This window comes from Euphorbia lathyris, chromosome 4 (assembly GCF_963576675.1).
Source record: "Euphorbia lathyris chromosome 4, ddEupLath1.1, whole genome shotgun sequence".
Classification (NCBI taxonomy): domain Eukaryota; kingdom Viridiplantae; phylum Streptophyta; class Magnoliopsida; order Malpighiales; family Euphorbiaceae; genus Euphorbia; species Euphorbia lathyris.
In genome coordinates this window covers 74,356,512-74,374,853 of record NC_088913.1, presented here as the reverse complement: position 1 = coordinate 74,374,853, position 18,342 = coordinate 74,356,512, and the positions used below count along the sequence as shown (strand labels likewise).

Genomic DNA, 18,342 nt, shown 5'->3' with positions numbered 1-18,342 from the left:
AATATATATATTTCTAACTATGATATTTCTAACTTCTAAGTTTTGATATATATACTCCAAATAGGATTTCCACTGTGCAAAAGAGTTTGATGCATGATATATTTTTTTTTTGTCTCACAGAAGAAAACACAAAAACCTTAATCCATTAATAGGTCTGGCCGAAATTCTACGTGCAAAGGGTATTTATATTGTTTTCAATCCTTCCTATAATAGGCCGTTTAGTCCAACTAAGAGTTGTATCCTTATATGAGTTGATGTCTTCCACTCTACAATGTGAGCTTGATTGGCTGCTTTCGATACTGAGATAGAGTATAATTACTGGAAATCATAGTGAAGCAGAAGTTATTGTATACCTTATACTCTATGAGATGACTATTTATAGAAATAATTGAAGGGTACCCTATGGTTGGGTAGGTTTTCACGTGACAATGCTTAATTGGCCCACGTGTTTATGCACTTTTACATTTGTGTTCCCTTTCCATAAGTTACAATGTGTTTTTGGGATTAGAACGTATGTTCCAAATCCACCATTGTGACTGAAACATGTGTCTTTAGCAGTTATGCCTTTTGCGTAATGATTCCTAATTGGTCCACGTGTCATTCAACTTCTAGCTCTTTTATGATGTGATATTAGATCTCTCCCCTTTAGAACTCTTTATGCGAAGCTCTTTAAGGCTTGATTTTACTCTTTTGGATTTTTGTATGCTTAGTGATGGTCCAGGAGCTTCCCAAGCCCTTTTTCTACCAAGTGGAGTTATTTTCACTTTCCTAAGAACTCTTTATCTTCTGCCATTTTTGTAGAGGCAATTATTACCTTTTTTTTTTATCTTTCTTGAATAAACCCTAGGGACAAGTTATTTATTATTAATCTGCTGCCCATTGGATTCCCCAGTTTGTAGATATAAATCTTGAAGAAATCTTTCCAATTACTTCTTCTTGAACCGTCTTCTGCTTTTCATCTCGGTAAGTTCCTTCTCTTTCTTTCTCTCTTTTTTATTGTTGCAATTTTACTGAAGATTTGATCTGTAAGAACTCTCAGAAAGTTTGTCTTACCCTTGAACTTCTTTTCGAATCATCTTCTTTTCTTTTCATCATGCCTCCTAAATCCTTTAAATCCTATAAAACTTCGTCATCTAGGGCTTCTCAAAGCCAAGTTGAGAAAGTGCCTGAAAAAGTTAAGCATGATCCTGAATTGGAGAAAATGGTTGTCATTCTTCCTACTAAAACCTAAAAACCTTTTGATCTGCCTCCAAATGCTTTGGGAATGTTTAAGCAGATTCTGAAGTGGGACATGCACTTCCCCTTACCCCTAGGCATCGTATAGATTTTGAACGAATTTTGCTTATGTCCCTGCCAAATTTCCCATAATGCTTAGCTATAGCTTCTCTTTTTCTCCAATTTGTGTATTGATCTTGGTATCACTATGACCGGTGCCTTATTCTCAGCTTGTTGGCATCTCATGAAGAAAGGAACTGACGATATGATTTATTGGCAAACACACTACAACTGTCGAAACTTTCTTAACAAAAAGGTTCAGAGTGTGTGAAGGACTTCAAACAAAAGTGGTTTTTGATAAAGCTGAATCCTTCGATCCTCAAAGGTCTTTAAGCTTGAGGTTACCCTTTTGAGACGAAGTGGAATGAGGCTTCGTGCAGTCTCGAAACCTGGAAACTTGTCAGTGGACTTACTTATATGGAGCAAGACGGGCCCGATCTCCTTTATGATTATAACGAGCAGTGGTTGTATCAAGATATGATGGATATCATTCGCTCCAACCTTCCTTCCACTTATATAACCGGAAAGGGAAAATTTGTATATAAGGGCTAAAAAGACTATCGAAAAGTAGAAAAAAGCAATCTTACTTTATCCTTCTTATTGTGTTTCTTTTTTTATTTTGTTGGATGGAGTTAATCCTGATAAAATGTCTCTTCATGCCCAATTTGTAGCCCAGATTAAGGACTTGAAAGAGGCGAAAAAGCTTATGCTTCAACAGAGATGACTTCCTCGTCTTTACCTATAAAAGAACTTTGCAAAATTTCTTCGGTTATTTAATCTCCAGCTTTGGTTCTTGACCCCGTGCTGTTTGAACAAGTTACCCTCCAAAATCAAACTCTTCCTACTTCCTGTGAAGATTCGGTCATTCCTGATGAGATTCATACAAAGAATATTCTCACTCTTTTCGGAGGTTCAACCCTTCCTCATTCTTCAACTAAAGTTATACTTGGTAATCCCTTCTCCGAAAACCTTCCTTTCCCTGAATTACCCGATCTGTCATTTTTGGAGGAGCCTCTTGTTATTATCATTCTCTCTTCTCGTGAACGTGAAGTTATTGTTGAAACTGTCGTGAGAGGAGTTAAAGCTGAAATCCTTGTCAACTCTGTTCCTCTTCCCATTTCAAACCACAAAAGTAGATATTCATGCTTTTGATCCACCAAATCCACCAAAATTGGCATGCTCAACCAAGCCATGTGAAATGAGAAAGGGTGCTAGACCAAGTAGATATTGGAGCCCTAGAGATTCAACAAGATATAGGAGTGGTCCGACCAATTTCTAGGCAAATGGCAAAGAAATGCTTTAGACCGCCAACTCGCGTTGCAAAGAGCTTTATCCAAATGACAAGCCACCCTTATCTGATGCATGGAACCTCTGTAACAAGTAAAAATCGGACCCTGAAACGCCAAATAAATGAACTCCATATTATCAATCAAATCAGCAAAGGATGAAAACTTATCAAGAATACGTATAGAGCATCCATGTGTTTCCTCATGGAATTTGATACAATTGAAATCAACGATCACAAGATACCAAGTCGTCGGCTTGCAAATCCTTATGCACATAAGTCTCGTCGATTGTTTCCTTACCAACAATAGTATCACGATACGAGAGAGGTTAGAAAGTGTCCATATTCGATCAGAGCCACCACTCTCGAGCATAAATTCAATTTCGACATTCATCCACGAGACCGCTTGGTTTTTTTTACAATGATTTCTCTTATTAATAAACTCATTTTTTTTATATATATTTTTCTCTCTAATAAACTCAATCCAACATTAATAAAATACGATTCAAATACAAAGTTGATATTTTTTTAGACTTAATAGGCATCCAGCCCCCTTAAACTTGTAACTTTTTTTCACCTGGCCCCCTCAACTTAGGGGACAACCTCTCAACCCTCTCAACTCTCCAAATACATCACATACAACCCCTTACACCCCTATGTTCGGTCAAAATATTGACCCGTATAGAAAACGCGCTTCACTGTTGCCACACCAATGTCACGTGTTATATTTTCATTAAATTTAGCTTGATTAAGTGTGAGTCTCATTTTCTTAATTGCTAATTGATTAATAATGAATATTTTATATTAAATTATTAATTTCATCCCGTAAATTGAAAGTGATGCCAATTATCTATTATAATCTTAATTTTAATTATAGTTATATAGTTTTTTTTTTGAACCCAAAGAATCACTTCATAAATGAATAGGATTTACATCCTCAAAAATAACGTTTGATAGCCAAACTGGCACATCAGAAGATAAAAAATCGCTAGCATTGGAATAAGCCTGCCTAGCTACCGAATGAGCAGCCCTATTCGCTAAACGACTAACATATGATACTGAAAAAGTAGGATAGTTATATAGTTAAACGTGACAGAACAAAACATCTAATCTATATATATTATCATTTTAATTTTAATTATATTTATATATTTATCTATAAAAAATTATTTTATTCATATTATATCTATATTAGAAGTTTTAAAGGATTTAATCTCTTCCCTAAATTTTCTCATTCCCTCGTAAAACCATTGTCATGGTATTCATTTAAAATTCTTTGGATTGTTCATTTTCTTTTACTATATTAATCCCTAAATTTTCTCCAACATCATATGCCAGAGTATTAACATTACAAAATAATAAGTCGAAATAAAAATAAACATTTCTTTTATAGGTGAAAGCTGTTTAAAACTTCAATATCATAGGTTAACATATCATTAATTGTTTAATGATACGTTTTTAAAGCGTTTAATGATTTTTCCTTCGCTAAATCAAGCTAAATTTAATGAAAAAAACGACACGTGGTATTGGTGTAGTCAACAGTCAAGCACGTTTTCTACACGAGTCAATATTTTGACCGAACATAGGGATGTAAGGGGCTGTATGTGATGTTTTTGAAGAATTGAGGGGGTTGAGAGGTTGTCCCCTAAATTGAGGGGGTCAAGTGAAAAAAAGTTATAAGTTTAGGGGGCTGGATATCTATTAAGTTTTTCTTTATTTGTTTGTTTTATAAAAGAAACATAGACTATTCCGTCCTCCACAGGCCACAGGCGTCGTTCCACAGTATTTTAATATTAATTTGAACGTATTCGCTACTCTCAGACACTGCTGATAGTGAGAGAAAGAGAGAGAAGAAAAAGCTTTAAAAAACTTAGAGAGACGTTAACTATGTCATGTGCATATATTGGCAGTTACCGTTCTGATCTTCAAAATCAAATTTTCAAGAGAGAGGGACAAACAGAATTTAAATATATATAGACAACCCAATCTAATCTCACTCTCTTCCATTACATAATACTACTAATTAGTAATCTGAATCTCCCTTTTCCGCCATGACCCACTTCAAAATCAGCCTATTTGAGCTTTTGGGTTCATCATTAATGGGGTCTCTATGAGTTCAAGACAATGTCTTTACTGAAGAATCTCACTACAATTTGAGCTTTTGGGTTTCATAAAAATCTCTCCTTTGATGGAAACTGCGGCGAAGAAGAACGGTTGTGCGGGAGGAAAATTTGAAAAAAAGAAAGATGGGTCTGAGTCGATGACTGAGTCAGGGTCCGAGTCAAGAGTTACAGGTACTACTAGTAGTAGTTCAAGCTCTGAGGCTACTTCTGCTGAAGGAGTGAAGAGTTCAAGCTCTTTTTCACCTTCTCCTTTAGGATGGCCTATCAGGAAAGCCGGAGAGTGTAAAAACTCTGCCGGAAAAGGAAACGGAGATGAGAAAACTCATTTACAGGATTCAAATTTCAAAAATATGACCTCAAAGATTTCAGGTCTGCATTTATTAATTAAGCCTCTTTTGTTTTTCTTACTTTATTGTACCCTGAATTCAAATTTTCAAATTCAAATTTTCTTTTTTGGGGGTTTTTGTTTAGAGATGGATATGATGAAAGAGAGGTTTGCAAAATTGTTGCTTGGAGAAGACATGTCAGGATCAGGGAAAGGTGTTTGTACAGCTATGGCTATATCAAATTCCATTACTAATCTCTGTGGTATGTATGCTGTTTTTCAGATTGTTTGGATTTTCGATTGGGATGTAATTTTTGATCTTTGGTTAATCAATGTCTAGTTACCATATTTGGGCAACTTTGGAGACTTGAACCCTTACCTGTAGAGAAGAAATCAATGTGGAAAAGAGAGATGGAATGGCTTCTTTGTGTTTCTGATCACATTGTTGAATTAATTCCCTCTTGGCAAACATTTCCTGATGGAAGTAAACTTGAGGTAAGCTTAAATTCACAATTAGATAGATATAATTTGTGCAATTCCTTTGAAAAAACCTAGAATTTTCCTTCTGAATATAGTTAATTCAGCTACTTGGTTGCTTATGTTTGTAACTTTTCGGGGTGGCAATTTCTGATGCGACTACACGATTTAGAGGATTGTCATTTTTCTAAAATTTATATCATATAGAACCGTATGGAAGATGTATATAACATAACACGATTTTGACACTATAACCCGAAATTGCTACCCTCAGAAAGCTTAACCTGATCAATAGTCTTTTTGCTGTCTTTGACAAACTTGGTTCAATTATTGGGGGGGAACTTATTTTGGAAAAGTTAACAGTGTTCTGTATTTGTTAGGTGATGAGTTGCAGTCCAAGATCAGATATTTTCATTAATCTTCCAGCTCTGCGTAAATTGGACAATATGCTTCTGGTAAGATTGACAATTTGGTTGTTTGTTTATGGACATTTTGGAAATCAAGTGGTTGTTCGTTCTGACATGGTTGCGCCTCTTTGATATTCAATTGAAAGGATGTGTTGGAGAGTTTCACAGAAACAGAATTTTGGTATGTTGATCAAGGGATTGCAGCCCCAGAAGCAGATGGTTCAACCTCATTCCGCAAAGCACTCCAGAGGCAAGAGGAGAAATGGTGGCTGCCTGTGCCCCGTATTCCTGCCGGTGGCCTTACTGAGAATTCAAGAAAGCAGTTGAACCATACGCGTGAATGCACGAATCAAATACTCAAAGCTGCAATGGCAATCAACAGCATTGCTTTGGCCGAAATGGATGTTCCTGACTCGTACTTGGAGTCACTTCCAAAGGTCTGCTTCTTCGAATCTTCGAATGCTCCAATGCTCGAACACAAGTACATATTCATGTTTTTGTTATATGATATTGAGTTGTATGTCTTTGTTTTCAGAATGGGAGAGCTTGTCTAGGGGAGCTCATATACCGCTATATCACTTCTGATCAGTTCTCAGCAGAATGCCTGCTTGATTGCCTAGACTTGTCCACTGAACATGTTGCTTTACAGATTGCAAACCGTGTTGAATCTGCGATATACGTATGGCGTAGGAGAGCTCATTCGAAACCCCCAACTAATCCTAACCGATCCAGTGCAAGGTCATCATGGGATATGGTGAAAGACTTCATGGTTGATGGAGATAAGAGGGAACAACTAGCAGAAAGAGCGGAAAGTCTCCTCCTTTCGCTCAAGCAGCGGTTCCCAAGTTTAACTCAGACCACTTTGGATACAAGCAAAATCCAATTCAACAAGGTTTGATTCTGTTCATTCTTTCACCAGTTGTTACTATTAGTCCCTCGAAGCGAAATGTGCTTATACATTTTTCGTACATTTCAGGATGTTGGAAAGTCGATTCTCGAAAGCTATTCAAGAGTGCTCGAGAGCTTGGCGTTTAACATAGTGGCGCGTATCGATGATTTGCTGTATGTCGACGACTTGACTAAACATTCGGATAAACTATCAGTTTCTGCAGTTAGTGTCATTGCTCACAAGAAGGTTACAATTCCAAAATCTGTGCCTGTCTCAGGCACTCCATACAGACCAACATTTGGTACACCGAGCTATTCGCCTGTACCACTTATAAGCCCCGCGAGGGGTGAGAGGACGCCTTTTCTCCCCAACACAACCATTCCTAACAACACCAGCAAACCTCCTCGACGCGGGTTTGGTGTAAGAAGAGTGTTGTCAAATTATCTTGGTGTTGATACAAAAGCAAAGATATGTGGGAATACAGCGGACGGGTTGTGTCCGAATGCAAACACGAACGACGCAGAAGATCGAGGGAATGGAAATGGGAATGCTAAATCATTTCAAAATGCTCTGAAATATAGTGTAACTTAAAATAGAGAGGGAAGAGTGAAAATATGAGAATTAGGATTTGTTTATTTATATGAAAAACATTTTACTGTAATCAATAGTTATTGATTTATTAGTTTGGATTATTTTGATTATTCTCATTTGCTTTTTGGAAGTTGAATCTGTGAAACTTTGGCCTCTTGAAAAGATATTTTTATACAAGCAGCAGCCCTAAAGATACTATAGACATATTAGCATTTAGCAGTACGAAAAAATTAAATTAAAGGGGAAAAAGGGGCATTCCGAGAATTGAACTCGGGACCTCTCGCACCCTAAGCGAGAATCATACCACTAGACCAAATGCCCGCAGATGTCTTCTTACAATTATTAATCTATATCTTAGATATGTTAATATATGAGAGCTAATCAGCAAACAAATTATTGTAAATTCCATATAACTAAAATTGATACTAATTAAACAATGGGCAACGGGAATTTAAGCTGATTATAATTATTGTTAAACGAGACAGTGATTTCCTTTGAAGGTTTAAAATTCGAAAAAAGAAAAAAAAAACCCTTTGATCTATCATTTGGTATATAAACCTTTCATCATTTATTTGGATACATTAATTTTAAAATCATTTATTTTTGATCTCATTAAGCTATTCATGACCAAAAAAATTAGTTTTGAATATAAAACCCGGTTAACAAAGTATTATTAATTGCATTTGTATTTGAAATTATATAAATTTTTTTTTTACAATTTAAATTGAAGTTTTTACTGTTTTTCTATAGCCACATTACACATCCAAAACTGCTTTCAAGCAGTGAAAAAATACAAACTTCGAATGCAGGTGAAATGAATAACACCATATTACCTGAGTTTTATGTTTAAAATTGATTTTTCTGGTCATTAAGGGTTTAATGGGATCAAAAATAAATGATCAGAAGCTTAATGTATCCAAATAAAAGACGAAGGACTTGATGAACCAAAAAATGAAAGATCAGGAGTCTAATGAAACTTTTTGCCTTTAAATTGTCCGATTATTCAGTTTGAAACTGGCCAAACACCTTTTAGAAGATAGACTTTTTTTATTGAATTTTTTTGCATGCACTATGGTTCGAACTCGAGATCTTTAAGTAATTTGAGACCCTTAACCATGCTAACCAACTTTAATTAATTCCATTTCTAGTTTATTTATCAAAGACTGTAAGATTTTATAATAAAGATAATGTACTAAAATAGGTTTACAGGTTTTAGAGAAATACCAATTTCGCCTTAAGGTACAAACTAACACTATTTGTAAATAGTGCAATTATATCCATGAGTAATGGAACTTGGGGCTAAAAGTTTGGTTACCGGGCTATAATTGATGTTATTTTATACACTAAGACTAAATTAACACTTCTCAAAAGGTTTAAAGTCATTTTAATACTTTATCCATTTTTCAAGGATTATCTCTAACCTCAAAGGGACGAGTAATGGACCCGAATCTATCAATTAATATTCAATAGATTTAGACTTACTTTTGTAGCGGAGATCCGTTGATTAGCAGCAGAAGAAACGAATCGTCGCTTCTTGTCACCGATCTAGATGAAGGCTACATCAGAGGAGCAATCAATGTAGTTCCACGAACTAAGAATGCACACCGAGATAGGAGGGGGTGGTGGCTAGTGCAAGGAGAGAGGAGAGGTTTTGCTTTTGCAGTTATTCGCAGTATTGTGAACGTTGTATTGTGTTTTAGGTTTAGCCTCCTTAGCTATCTATTTATAGTAAGGCTAAACATATGTTAGATGTGATTAAACCAAAAAACAAAACGAACACAGAAAAATATATAAACAATAAAATTGGAAATTAAAGAACAAAGTTACACAAATATGAGACATGTATTAGTAGTCTCCTTACAGCAGATTTTGTCACAATTGATGATCATTTCTCAGGATACAACAGATTACGCAAGCGAACTCCTACCGTATATAGAAAACATGAACAGTATACAGACAGAGAGCAGAAACTTTCAGAGTTTTTTTTCTCCAACAGTCTTTCTAAGCTCTGAATTTTGAGAGTTCCATTCTAATGGAAATAGAACTTGAAATGACACGGCTGTTCATAAACAAACACGGTTATTCACGAACAACAAGACTGTTCACGACGAACACGACCATTCATGAAGGAGGTGTTTGTTGGTATTTAAATTAATTATATAATTTTATTCATTTTTTTCCAACAATCCCGCACATGAATAAGATTGGAAATGAGACGGTTCCGACAAAACAGATTTCCAGATTATATGTGTGTATGACTTTATGGTTACATAACATGCAAACGGATTACAATCATATAGATATATACAACGAACACCATATAATTAAAAATAATATTTGATTATCAATATTGAACTAATAATCATTTAATTAGAAAAATATTTCAAATAATTATTTTTAATAAAGGTAATCACACATATATTCAAATATATATATTATATATATAGAATATCTAAGAAATTAAAAACTATAATCAATCTTTTATTAATTTAACTTCTAATCAGAAATGTGTCTCTAAAAAATTATTTTTTAGAATCGGAATTTTTTTTTTTTAATTTTGATTAATTAAAGCATAATAATATTATAATCGTCCAATTATTAAAACCGGACATTTAATAGAAATTGCTTTAGTCTATAATTTGAGGTTCATTTGTGATAAGAAAGAGTCCATTTTAAAATAAAAACATCGAATTTTATGAGCCAAATTAGGAGATTTTAGCATAATCTTATTTCATAATTAAGTTAAGAGGAGACGAGTTCAAAACAAGATTGTAAGTATTAAAATTACTGATCATTCTATCTGAATGTATAATGCAAATATTTGTAATGAGATGATTGAGTTCTATAAGTATTTACTGGGTTCCATTATTCAGATTCGTGTTTCTTGTGAGTTTGAGGTGTTTATAAGGGGTAATGGACCATGCTCGTAGCTTAACCAGTGCAAAGAGTTCCATTGCACATAGGGGTACAAGCGAGCCTTGGTAGTTCGCAAACTATTCGAGCTCGGCTCGGTGAAAGTTCGATTAAAGCTCGGCTCGATATGGCTCGACTCGAGTTCGGGATCGGCTCGAGCACTAACGAGCTGAGTCCGAGCTTTCTCAGGTTCGGCTCGAAAGCTCGCGAGCAGGCTCGATTATTTTTAATTACTATATATATATTTCATTATATATATTTAATATATATTTCATTAGTTATTATTAGTTTTCATCACAATTCACAAATCAAATAAGATTTAACCCATACAAAAAATGACACAAAAAAAGCTTAGACATTTAAGTCTTTAGCGAGACAATTAGGTTTTGATAAGGAATAAAATACATTACAAAGTTTAATATATATGTCATTGTTTGAAATTTTTCTCCAAGGTTGTGTTTTCCGATCACAAATACCATATACTGTTTTGGAATCTTGACAATAACATGATTGTTTTTCTTTATAAATATTTTGAATTCATATGGAGTATGTTATAAGGCTTTTCTATTTTTTACGCTACTTATTCTATGCGTATATGATGAATTTGGTTAAAGCTCGTTAGAAGCTCGATAAAAGCTCGGCTCGGTCAAAGCTCGGTTAGATTCGGTCAAAGCTCGGTCAGATTCGGTCAAAGCTCGGCTCGGTCAAAGCTCGATTCGAGAGGGCTCGACTCGAAATATTAACGAGCCAATACCGAGCCTACCTAAGGTTCGGCTCGGTTCGGCTCGGTTGCACCCCTAATTGCACATGGCCCCTAAATTTTGGGGGTTTATTTTAATTTTTTTTATATATTATCTTATTTGATTGAAATTTTTATATATAAATTATTAAAAACAAAATAAAGAAAGACAGAAGTTACCATTTTGCAACCTACTTGACTCAACGATAACGCGATATATCTTTTGGAGATCTGACGGCGATCTATCCCATTATAAGCTCTTCAGCAAATTGTGTCCTCATCTCGCTAGTGAAGAGGTTGCTTTGCATTTATCCTTCTCATCCTTAATAATCTTTGCAACAAATTTGGGAATCCCAAATTCAAGGTAGAATTACAAGTTATAGTACATTGATTGATTCATATAAATTATTGTAAACTAAAAATCGTTTGTACAGTTTTTTTATAATCCTAATACAAAATAAAACTTAATTTAAGGGTATCTTGAATTTGCAAAGGTTACAAACGGTTATTTTATTATTATGAACAACACATACAAACGGTTTTTGATTAATTTAGGAGTTCCAGTATAAATTCTATTAGAAAATGATTAAATATAATTAATTAGTAATTTTTAGGAGTTTCATTAGGAAATGATCAAATATAATTACTTCTTTTTTTTTAATTTGATTTTTGATATAAATCACAAACTTAAATTCTATTAATTTACTTCTGTTTCAAGTTGTTTCAATCCATGCATTTTCATTTACAATTTTTTGGCTATTATGTGATGAGTAATACAAAGTTAACTAGATTGTAATTGCAAAAACAAATCTATAGTTCAACAAAGCTTATCGAATAAACTAATTAACAAAATCATGGTAATAATATTCACAACTGTCACATGGATGACACAGGTTTAATCTCCAATAATAGCGAACTTTTATATATATTTTTTTTCATTATTTATATATGTTTATTAATTTGGGTTGACCATGTTTTTATTGTTATCTTCTTTAAAATTTATTTATTCTTTTATGTTTCAATAATTTCAGCAAAGTTGGTATAGTATAGTGGTAACTATCTCGGGTTTGATTCCTGGTGATGCAAATTCAAAATATTGTGTTATTTATGTTAATTTATTAGTCATTATAATTCATATATGAACTCTTTCAACAATGTCGTTGTAGTATAGTGGTAAGTATTCCCGCCTGTCACGCGGGTGACCCGGGTTCGATCCCCGGCAACGGCGTTTTTTTGTTATTTAATTTTTTGTTATTTATGTGCTAATCACTGTACACGTCATTATCCTTTATGTATGAACTGTTTCAGCAATATAGTTGTAGTTCAATGGTTGGTGTTCCCGCTTCTCACGCCGTGACCCTGGTTCGATCCGTGGAACCGGCGGTTTTGTTATTTTTTTTTTGCTTTGTAATTCGTATTCTTTTTTCCTTTCCAATTGCCTGTAAAAGAGAAAAGAATAAAATATAACTATGGTGTATCAGTCACTCTTAATTCACTTCGCTTTCAATTATCCTGCAAAAGCGGAGAAGCTCCAACTATCCTTATACCCTACCGTCCGATCAGCTTATCTTTCGCCGTTAAACGGATAAAATCGCGAATAACGATGACCACCAGCATCCACATCACTGCACTCGACGGCATTATCAACGTCAACTCTCTCTTCACTCTCGCTGTCTTCCTTGGTCTTGCTTGGAATCCATCAGATCCCAATAACTCCTTCATTACCGATCCCTCCTCCCCTTGTGCAGCTTCCCGTACAATCGTCGAGAATATCGTCGCTTTCCATGTCTACTCCTTTAGCTCCTTCCTCTTCTCCAGCTTACTTGCTCTTGCCCTCAAGCAAGCTCTTCGGATAGCTAAGACTTCCCATTTTTCTGCTCATTTTAATCACTTGCCTGAGTTCTTCGCGCATGTGAACAAGGATCTTCTTCGCTTCGGGATGTTGATATCTGGTATCGGGTCGGTTTGTGGATGCGTGTTCTTGATGCTGGCGTTGATTAATGTGGTTCAATTTAAGCTTGGGACTCTGGCTTGTGGGAGTGGGCATAGTTATGCTGCAATTGTGCCTCTTTTGATTTTTGTGCCTTCTGCTCTCTTAATTTATGTCTCTATCGTTGTATACGCTTTTACTCGGTAATGTATTCTATTCTTGATTTGTTCGAAGATTGTATCTAGGACTAGGAGTAAGTTAACACATCCCTGTGCTGGATTTTGTATGATTAGATGAAGATTTTGTTGCTGAGCTGAAATAGAAAGTGGAAATATTTTCTTCATAATTTAGAAACTGTGGAATTCCTGTTGCTTTGTATGTTGTTCACTTTATCTCTATTATTGAGGCTTGATAATGGGTTGGGTTGGGTGAAGTGGCGATTATTGTTATCTTGGATGAAATAGAGTTCCAAGAATTGGGTGGAAGTTTGAACAAGCTTGCACTTCAATGATTGTTGGAATATTTATTAGGTTAGTGGATAAGTGGATATATGTGAATGGGGTTTGAGATAAGATAGATAATTGGATTGTGAAAAATAAAAACTAAAATTCACTAGGAGCAAGAGTTAACATAAATTATTGCATCTTTAATTTGTGATTAATGGATGATGAAACAATTAAGACTGGAATTGGTAAAAGATTTTGATATGTTAAAAGTAACCATGTTCTCTTGATGTTAAGTGGTGGTTTGGTGACGGATGAGATGTTGGTTCTCCAAAAGTGGGTGAAGGTTGTGTGGAACAAAGGTTTTAGTTAGGTGGAAGTATAGTCTAGATGTATGGATAACCATTTGAAGACGTGTCTAATGTCTTTATTGAGATTGGTACTCAGAGAAGAAGCAGACTGTCTGATTTAGTTCCCTCTATTGTGGGGAAATGCTAATGAAGACAAATGAGATGATTCTTTGTGAACTTGTCAGCATTTCGAGGTCAGGAATTGTTGATCCTCAGTTGGTTATCTTGAATGTTTTCTCTTAGTTTTAGCAACTAGTGTTGAAGGACCGACAAAAACGAAAAGAAGGATCAACCGTTTTAATGTAAACAATGGAAAAGGAAAATAATGCTTGATTGTTAATGTGAAACACTGCTCAACATTTACTAGAAATGTTTATTATCAACTAGAAATTTATGTTTGTTCAGTGGTCGTATGACGAACAGAAGTATGCAATAATTGAACAATTAAATGTGGAAACAATGAAGACCTAAACGTGGATGGAAAATGATTCTACTTGTTCAGTACAAAACTGTTATTTCCTAATTATCTGCAGTCTCCAGCATAGCTAGGCTTATGAACTTTGTTTCCTGCTCTTCATCTTATCCAGTTGTGTCTTTTTCTTTTTATTCTGGAAGACAGTGGGACAACAGAAGAAAAGTCGGTGAATTCCTTAACATTTGATATGTTAATTGATTTTTCCTTTGTTTGATACTGTGTTGGGAGATGGACGTTATTCGATACTTCTTCGTTCTTGTTCTTTTCGCATGTTTATTTAAGTATCATAATGGTGTTTGTCATCCCCTACTTGGATTACTTTGAAGTCTCTTTGAACTCTTGTAAATTGAGAGGTTGGAAGAATGCAGCTCTCCCCTCCTATTGCAACGCGTTGTGTTTATTCTTTTACGCCACAGGTTATGGATGCCGACAGATTGGGGCAGCATGCAAACATTTTAGGAAAAAAGCAATAGGTGCAAAGGTATGTTTGATAGTTCTAATAATCTATGCATTATTTTCTCTGTACTATTATCTGTGTGTACATCTGTCGACTCGGTAAACTAATCAAGTATGTTGCTGCTTACTGACCCATAAGAAGAGGGAAAACAGAAAGTTCAAGCTACGGTCTTTAGTAGAGTATATGCAGTGCATTGGTATGCTGTAAATTTCTTATGAAATGCCGGGTTTGAAAGAAGAAAAATACACCAATTTTATAACTTCTAGCTCACAACCGTAGAACCCAACACTTACCCCTACTTGTTTGAACACTATGGTTTCTTAAATTGTACAGAAAGTGGTAGAATGATTCTCAGCACTAGCCGGATTAGGTTTTTAATTAGCAAACTAATTTATCATGAGAGTGGTAAGTAAGTGCTTCATTAAGTATAATAAACATGATTCTAGTGCAAACTCCACTATGATTAGTGGAATTCACTTTCTAAGCACCATTAACAGCTCTGTTTTAGTATAAAACCCTATGCAGAGAATCATATAGCATTACAAAGAAGAAATGGCAATTCCAGTGAAGTCCCTTTGCATTGTGGTGTTTCTCGTAGCTCTCGGCATTGCTGGGTTTAATCGAGCGGATGGAGCTGGTGAATGCGGGAAATCCACCAATCCTGACAAGGAAGCTTTCAAGCTCGCACCTTGCGCATCTGCAGTACAGAACCAGGATGCTCCAGTTTCTTCACAGTGCTGTGCTCAGGTGAAGACAATGGGTGAGAATCCTTCCTGCTTGTGTGCTGTTATGCTCTCTAATACAGCGAAAAGCTTCGGAGTCAAGCCAGAAGTCGCCATCAATATTCCTAAACGGTGCAACATTGCTGACCGTCCTGTGGGCTACAAGTGTGGAGGTTTGTAGCCAAATTCATTTATATTTCTGCTCCAGATATGTAACTAGATATACTTTTGCTTATCAATTATAAGTATATAACTGTGAATCTGGTTTTTTCTTGCAGCTTATACATTGCCCTGAAAAGCAAACATCAGCCGTGGTACTTTATAATGTGTTGGGAGTGTTCATGGTTGTAGCTAGCTAGTTCATTCTAGCTTGCAAGTTACTGAAACATATGATAATAAATAAACTGTTTTAATTCTCATTTGCCTCATTTAATGCTGTTCTACATTCTGTATTTCGGCTTTTTGGCTTCTCGATATCGAGTTTACGCGTACACGCCTCTGGTAAGTACTAAGTACTAAAAAAGATTACACTCAAATAGGTAGCAGGAATAGTATGCAGCAAGAGAACGAAAAGTAGTAACAGTAGATAAAGTTAATACTGAAAACCCAAATGTTTCAAGTTACTTGAATGAAAGTTCGTTTTAGCGTGAAAAAAAGAAAGAAAGAGACAGGCTCAATTTTGCCTTAGGTTACATGATTATTCCACTAATAATCACTTCCTCCGTTATTGGAAGGATGTGAAAAATAATGACGAAAAAAGTACAAAAATAAACTACGTGTTTGACCGATTTGCAATTCACACGAATTAAAAGTTTGTAAATTAATTAAACAATAAATATTGTTTGGCGGAAAACTTGATTTACAAAGTACATATCTCTATTTGCAAACTTTTAAATCAGCAGGATTGTTTTTGCAAGTCGGTCAAACCATAAGTTTTTTTTTTTTGTGAAGAAAAATAAGTTAATTAAACACAATCAACATACAAGGAATGAGAAGACTAAAGCATGAGCCATCATATTCCCAGAACGACCTATAAATCTGACAGAAATGTCATTTATACTAGAAATAAGACTTTTATAACCGTCTATAATCGTCAAACCACAAGTTTTATTTTGTATTTTTCTCAATAATTATCTCTAACATTTTTAACTCAAAATGATTCACAAATTACAAACCTCTATTTACAAACTTTTAAACCAGTAGGACTATTTTTGTAAATCGATCAAAACACAAGTTTTATTTTTGTACTTTTCTCAATAATTATCTCTAACATTTTTAACTCAAATTGATTCACAAAGTAAAAACCTCTATTTGCAAACTGTTAAACCAACAGGACTGTTTTTACAAATCGGTCAAACCACAAGTTTTATTTTTATACTTTTCTTAATAATTGTCTCTAACATGATAACACGCTGCTCGAGCTAGCAATGAACAATTAATTTTATTTAAACATTTAGATTTAGATAAAAAAATATACGGTTAATTGTTAATTTTGGCCATTATATTTTGGTTTTTGATAAAAATTACAGCCGTTATTTTTTGTTAATCATAAGATAATAATTAAAAATCGTTAATAAATTTTTTTGGTTAACCGTTGATATATATGGACCGGTTTCGATTCTGATATCTTAAAAATCAATAAATTCAGTTAGGTTAAAAAAGATATCCTAACAGATTGGTTAACCGAATTATGTCCATCTCTATTCATATTAGGATTAGGAATTTTAGAAGTGGGTTTTTACTTTCCATATTAAGATTAGGATTAGGAAATTTATTATGAACCGCCCTTCCTTTCCCTTGGCTCTCACACATTTAGGATTAGGCCCATTTGTTCAAAAGAAGAAAGAAAAATAATCTTCATACACAGCAGATCTTCAATACCATTTGCCAAACACAAGAAGAATAATAAGTATATGTATTAGATGACGAAAAATATACTTTTTTTTTTTCTTCTTAATATGTATTTCAACTTTAAGGTATGGTATGAGGATAATAATCAAAGCTCCGTAGATTGAGACATGTACCTATTAATTAATAGGTTACTCAATATATCAAATTTGGACGAGTTGATGTTAAGTAAATCAGACTCCCAACAAGTTATTTGTATATTGTGTTATCATCCACAACTCCTTTCTCATCCTTCGAAATTTTGAAACCATGAATTATAGGATTCAAAACAACATTACATTCTTCCATTCGAAATCTTTTGAGTACTTCTCTTGCATTTTATTTTGGCTAATGAAAATTCCATTTTCCACTTGTAGCATCTCAATACCAAGAAAATAGTTAGTATATATTAAATCATCAACATATAAACCTACAATTAAAAGGTTACCTTGAATGTTGGTCTTTACAAAGTCTGCTCGTTGGAACACTTCTCAAATCCCTCACTTAAAAATATGTTTCAATGCGACTAAACTAAGCTCCAGGAGCTTATTTGAGTCCATAGAAAGCTTTTCTTAGTTAGTACATCTTGTGGAGTTCGTCTTTCTTCTCATATATGGGCTGCTCTATATAGACATCCTCCATCAACTTGCTATGTAAAAATGCAGATTTAACATTGAGTTGATATATCTTTCATTCCTTCTGAGCAGTTAGAGTAAGAATAATTCTAACAGTTCATTCAAGCCACATGTGCAAAGACTTTAACATAATCAATTCCATACTATTGCACATATCCTTAAATGACCAACCATGCTTTAAATTTCTCCTCTTCACATTCTCATTCAACTTTGTTTTGAAGAACCCTTTCACGCTAATCCGATTTGCACATTTTGGTAAATTAGTGAGAAACCATGTATTTTCTCTTCTATGCTCTTGATTTCAACCTCTATAACTTTCTGTTAGCGATATTTTGCGAATATGCTAATTTCAACCTTGTCACGTGTGGTTAGGGTGCGGGCGTGCCAGAGAAATTATTTCTCAAAATATTAAAGACGGT

General features: G+C 34.5%; 3 protein-coding genes and 2 non-coding genes across 5 annotated transcripts; 4 read left to right on the top strand and 1 right to left on the bottom strand.

Moving 5' to 3' along the window:
• The first annotated feature begins 4,358 nt into the window (after nt 1-4,358).
• LOC136226478 (rop guanine nucleotide exchange factor 5-like) lies at nt 4,359-7,473 on the top strand. The gene is made up of 7 exons (XM_066014978.1): nt 4,359-5,052; nt 5,155-5,271; nt 5,349-5,503; nt 5,866-5,940; nt 6,039-6,329; nt 6,428-6,784; nt 6,869-7,473. Exons 1-7 carry the CDS (start codon nt 4,749-4,751, stop codon nt 7,370-7,372), a joined length of 1,803 nt encoding a protein of 600 aa, XP_065871050.1. The 5' UTR covers nt 4,359-4,748; the 3' UTR covers nt 7,373-7,473.
• A 148-nt stretch (nt 7,474-7,621) lies between these two features.
• TRNAP-AGG (transfer RNA proline (anticodon AGG)) lies at nt 7,622-7,693 on the bottom strand. Its single transcript has one exon. It is a non-coding gene; the product is annotated as a tRNA-Pro (tRNA).
• A 4,487-nt stretch (nt 7,694-12,180) lies between these two features.
• On the top strand, nt 12,181-12,252 carry TRNAD-GUC (transfer RNA aspartic acid (anticodon GUC)). Its single transcript has one exon. It is a non-coding gene; the product is annotated as a tRNA-Asp (tRNA).
• Nucleotides 12,253-12,484: 232 nt separating this feature from the next.
• LOC136226480 (uncharacterized) lies at nt 12,485-13,187 on the top strand. The gene has a single exon (XM_066014981.1). The coding sequence runs from the start codon at nt 12,628-12,630 to the stop codon at nt 13,159-13,161; it is 534 nt and encodes a 177-aa protein (XP_065871053.1). The 5' UTR covers nt 12,485-12,627; the 3' UTR covers nt 13,162-13,187.
• A 2,015-nt stretch (nt 13,188-15,202) lies between these two features.
• LOC136226479 (putative lipid-transfer protein DIR1) lies at nt 15,203-15,829 on the top strand. The gene is made up of 2 exons (XM_066014980.1): nt 15,203-15,574; nt 15,680-15,829. Exons 1-2 carry the CDS (start codon nt 15,232-15,234, stop codon nt 15,694-15,696), a joined length of 360 nt encoding a protein of 119 aa, XP_065871052.1. The 5' UTR covers nt 15,203-15,231; the 3' UTR covers nt 15,697-15,829.
• Nucleotides 15,830-18,342: the final 2,513 nt, after the last annotated feature.

Excerpts from the sequence above, each read along its gene's own strand:
- LOC136226478 (XM_066014978.1), top strand. The coding sequence starts at position 4,749 with ATGGAAACTGCGGCGAAGAAGAACGGTTGTGCGGGAGGAAAATTTGAA. Across the intron at positions 5,272-5,348 it reads TTCCATTACTAATCTCTGTG|TTACCATATTTGGGCAACTT; the intron begins GTATGTATGCTG and ends ATCAATGTCTAG. Across the intron at positions 5,504-5,865 it reads CTGATGGAAGTAAACTTGAG|GTGATGAGTTGCAGTCCAAG; the intron begins GTAAGCTTAAAT and ends TGTATTTGTTAG.
- LOC136226480 (XM_066014981.1), top strand. The coding sequence starts at position 12,628 with ATGACCACCAGCATCCACATCACTGCACTCGACGGCATTATCAACGTC.
- LOC136226479 (XM_066014980.1), top strand. The coding sequence starts at position 15,232 with ATGGCAATTCCAGTGAAGTCCCTTTGCATTGTGGTGTTTCTCGTAGCT.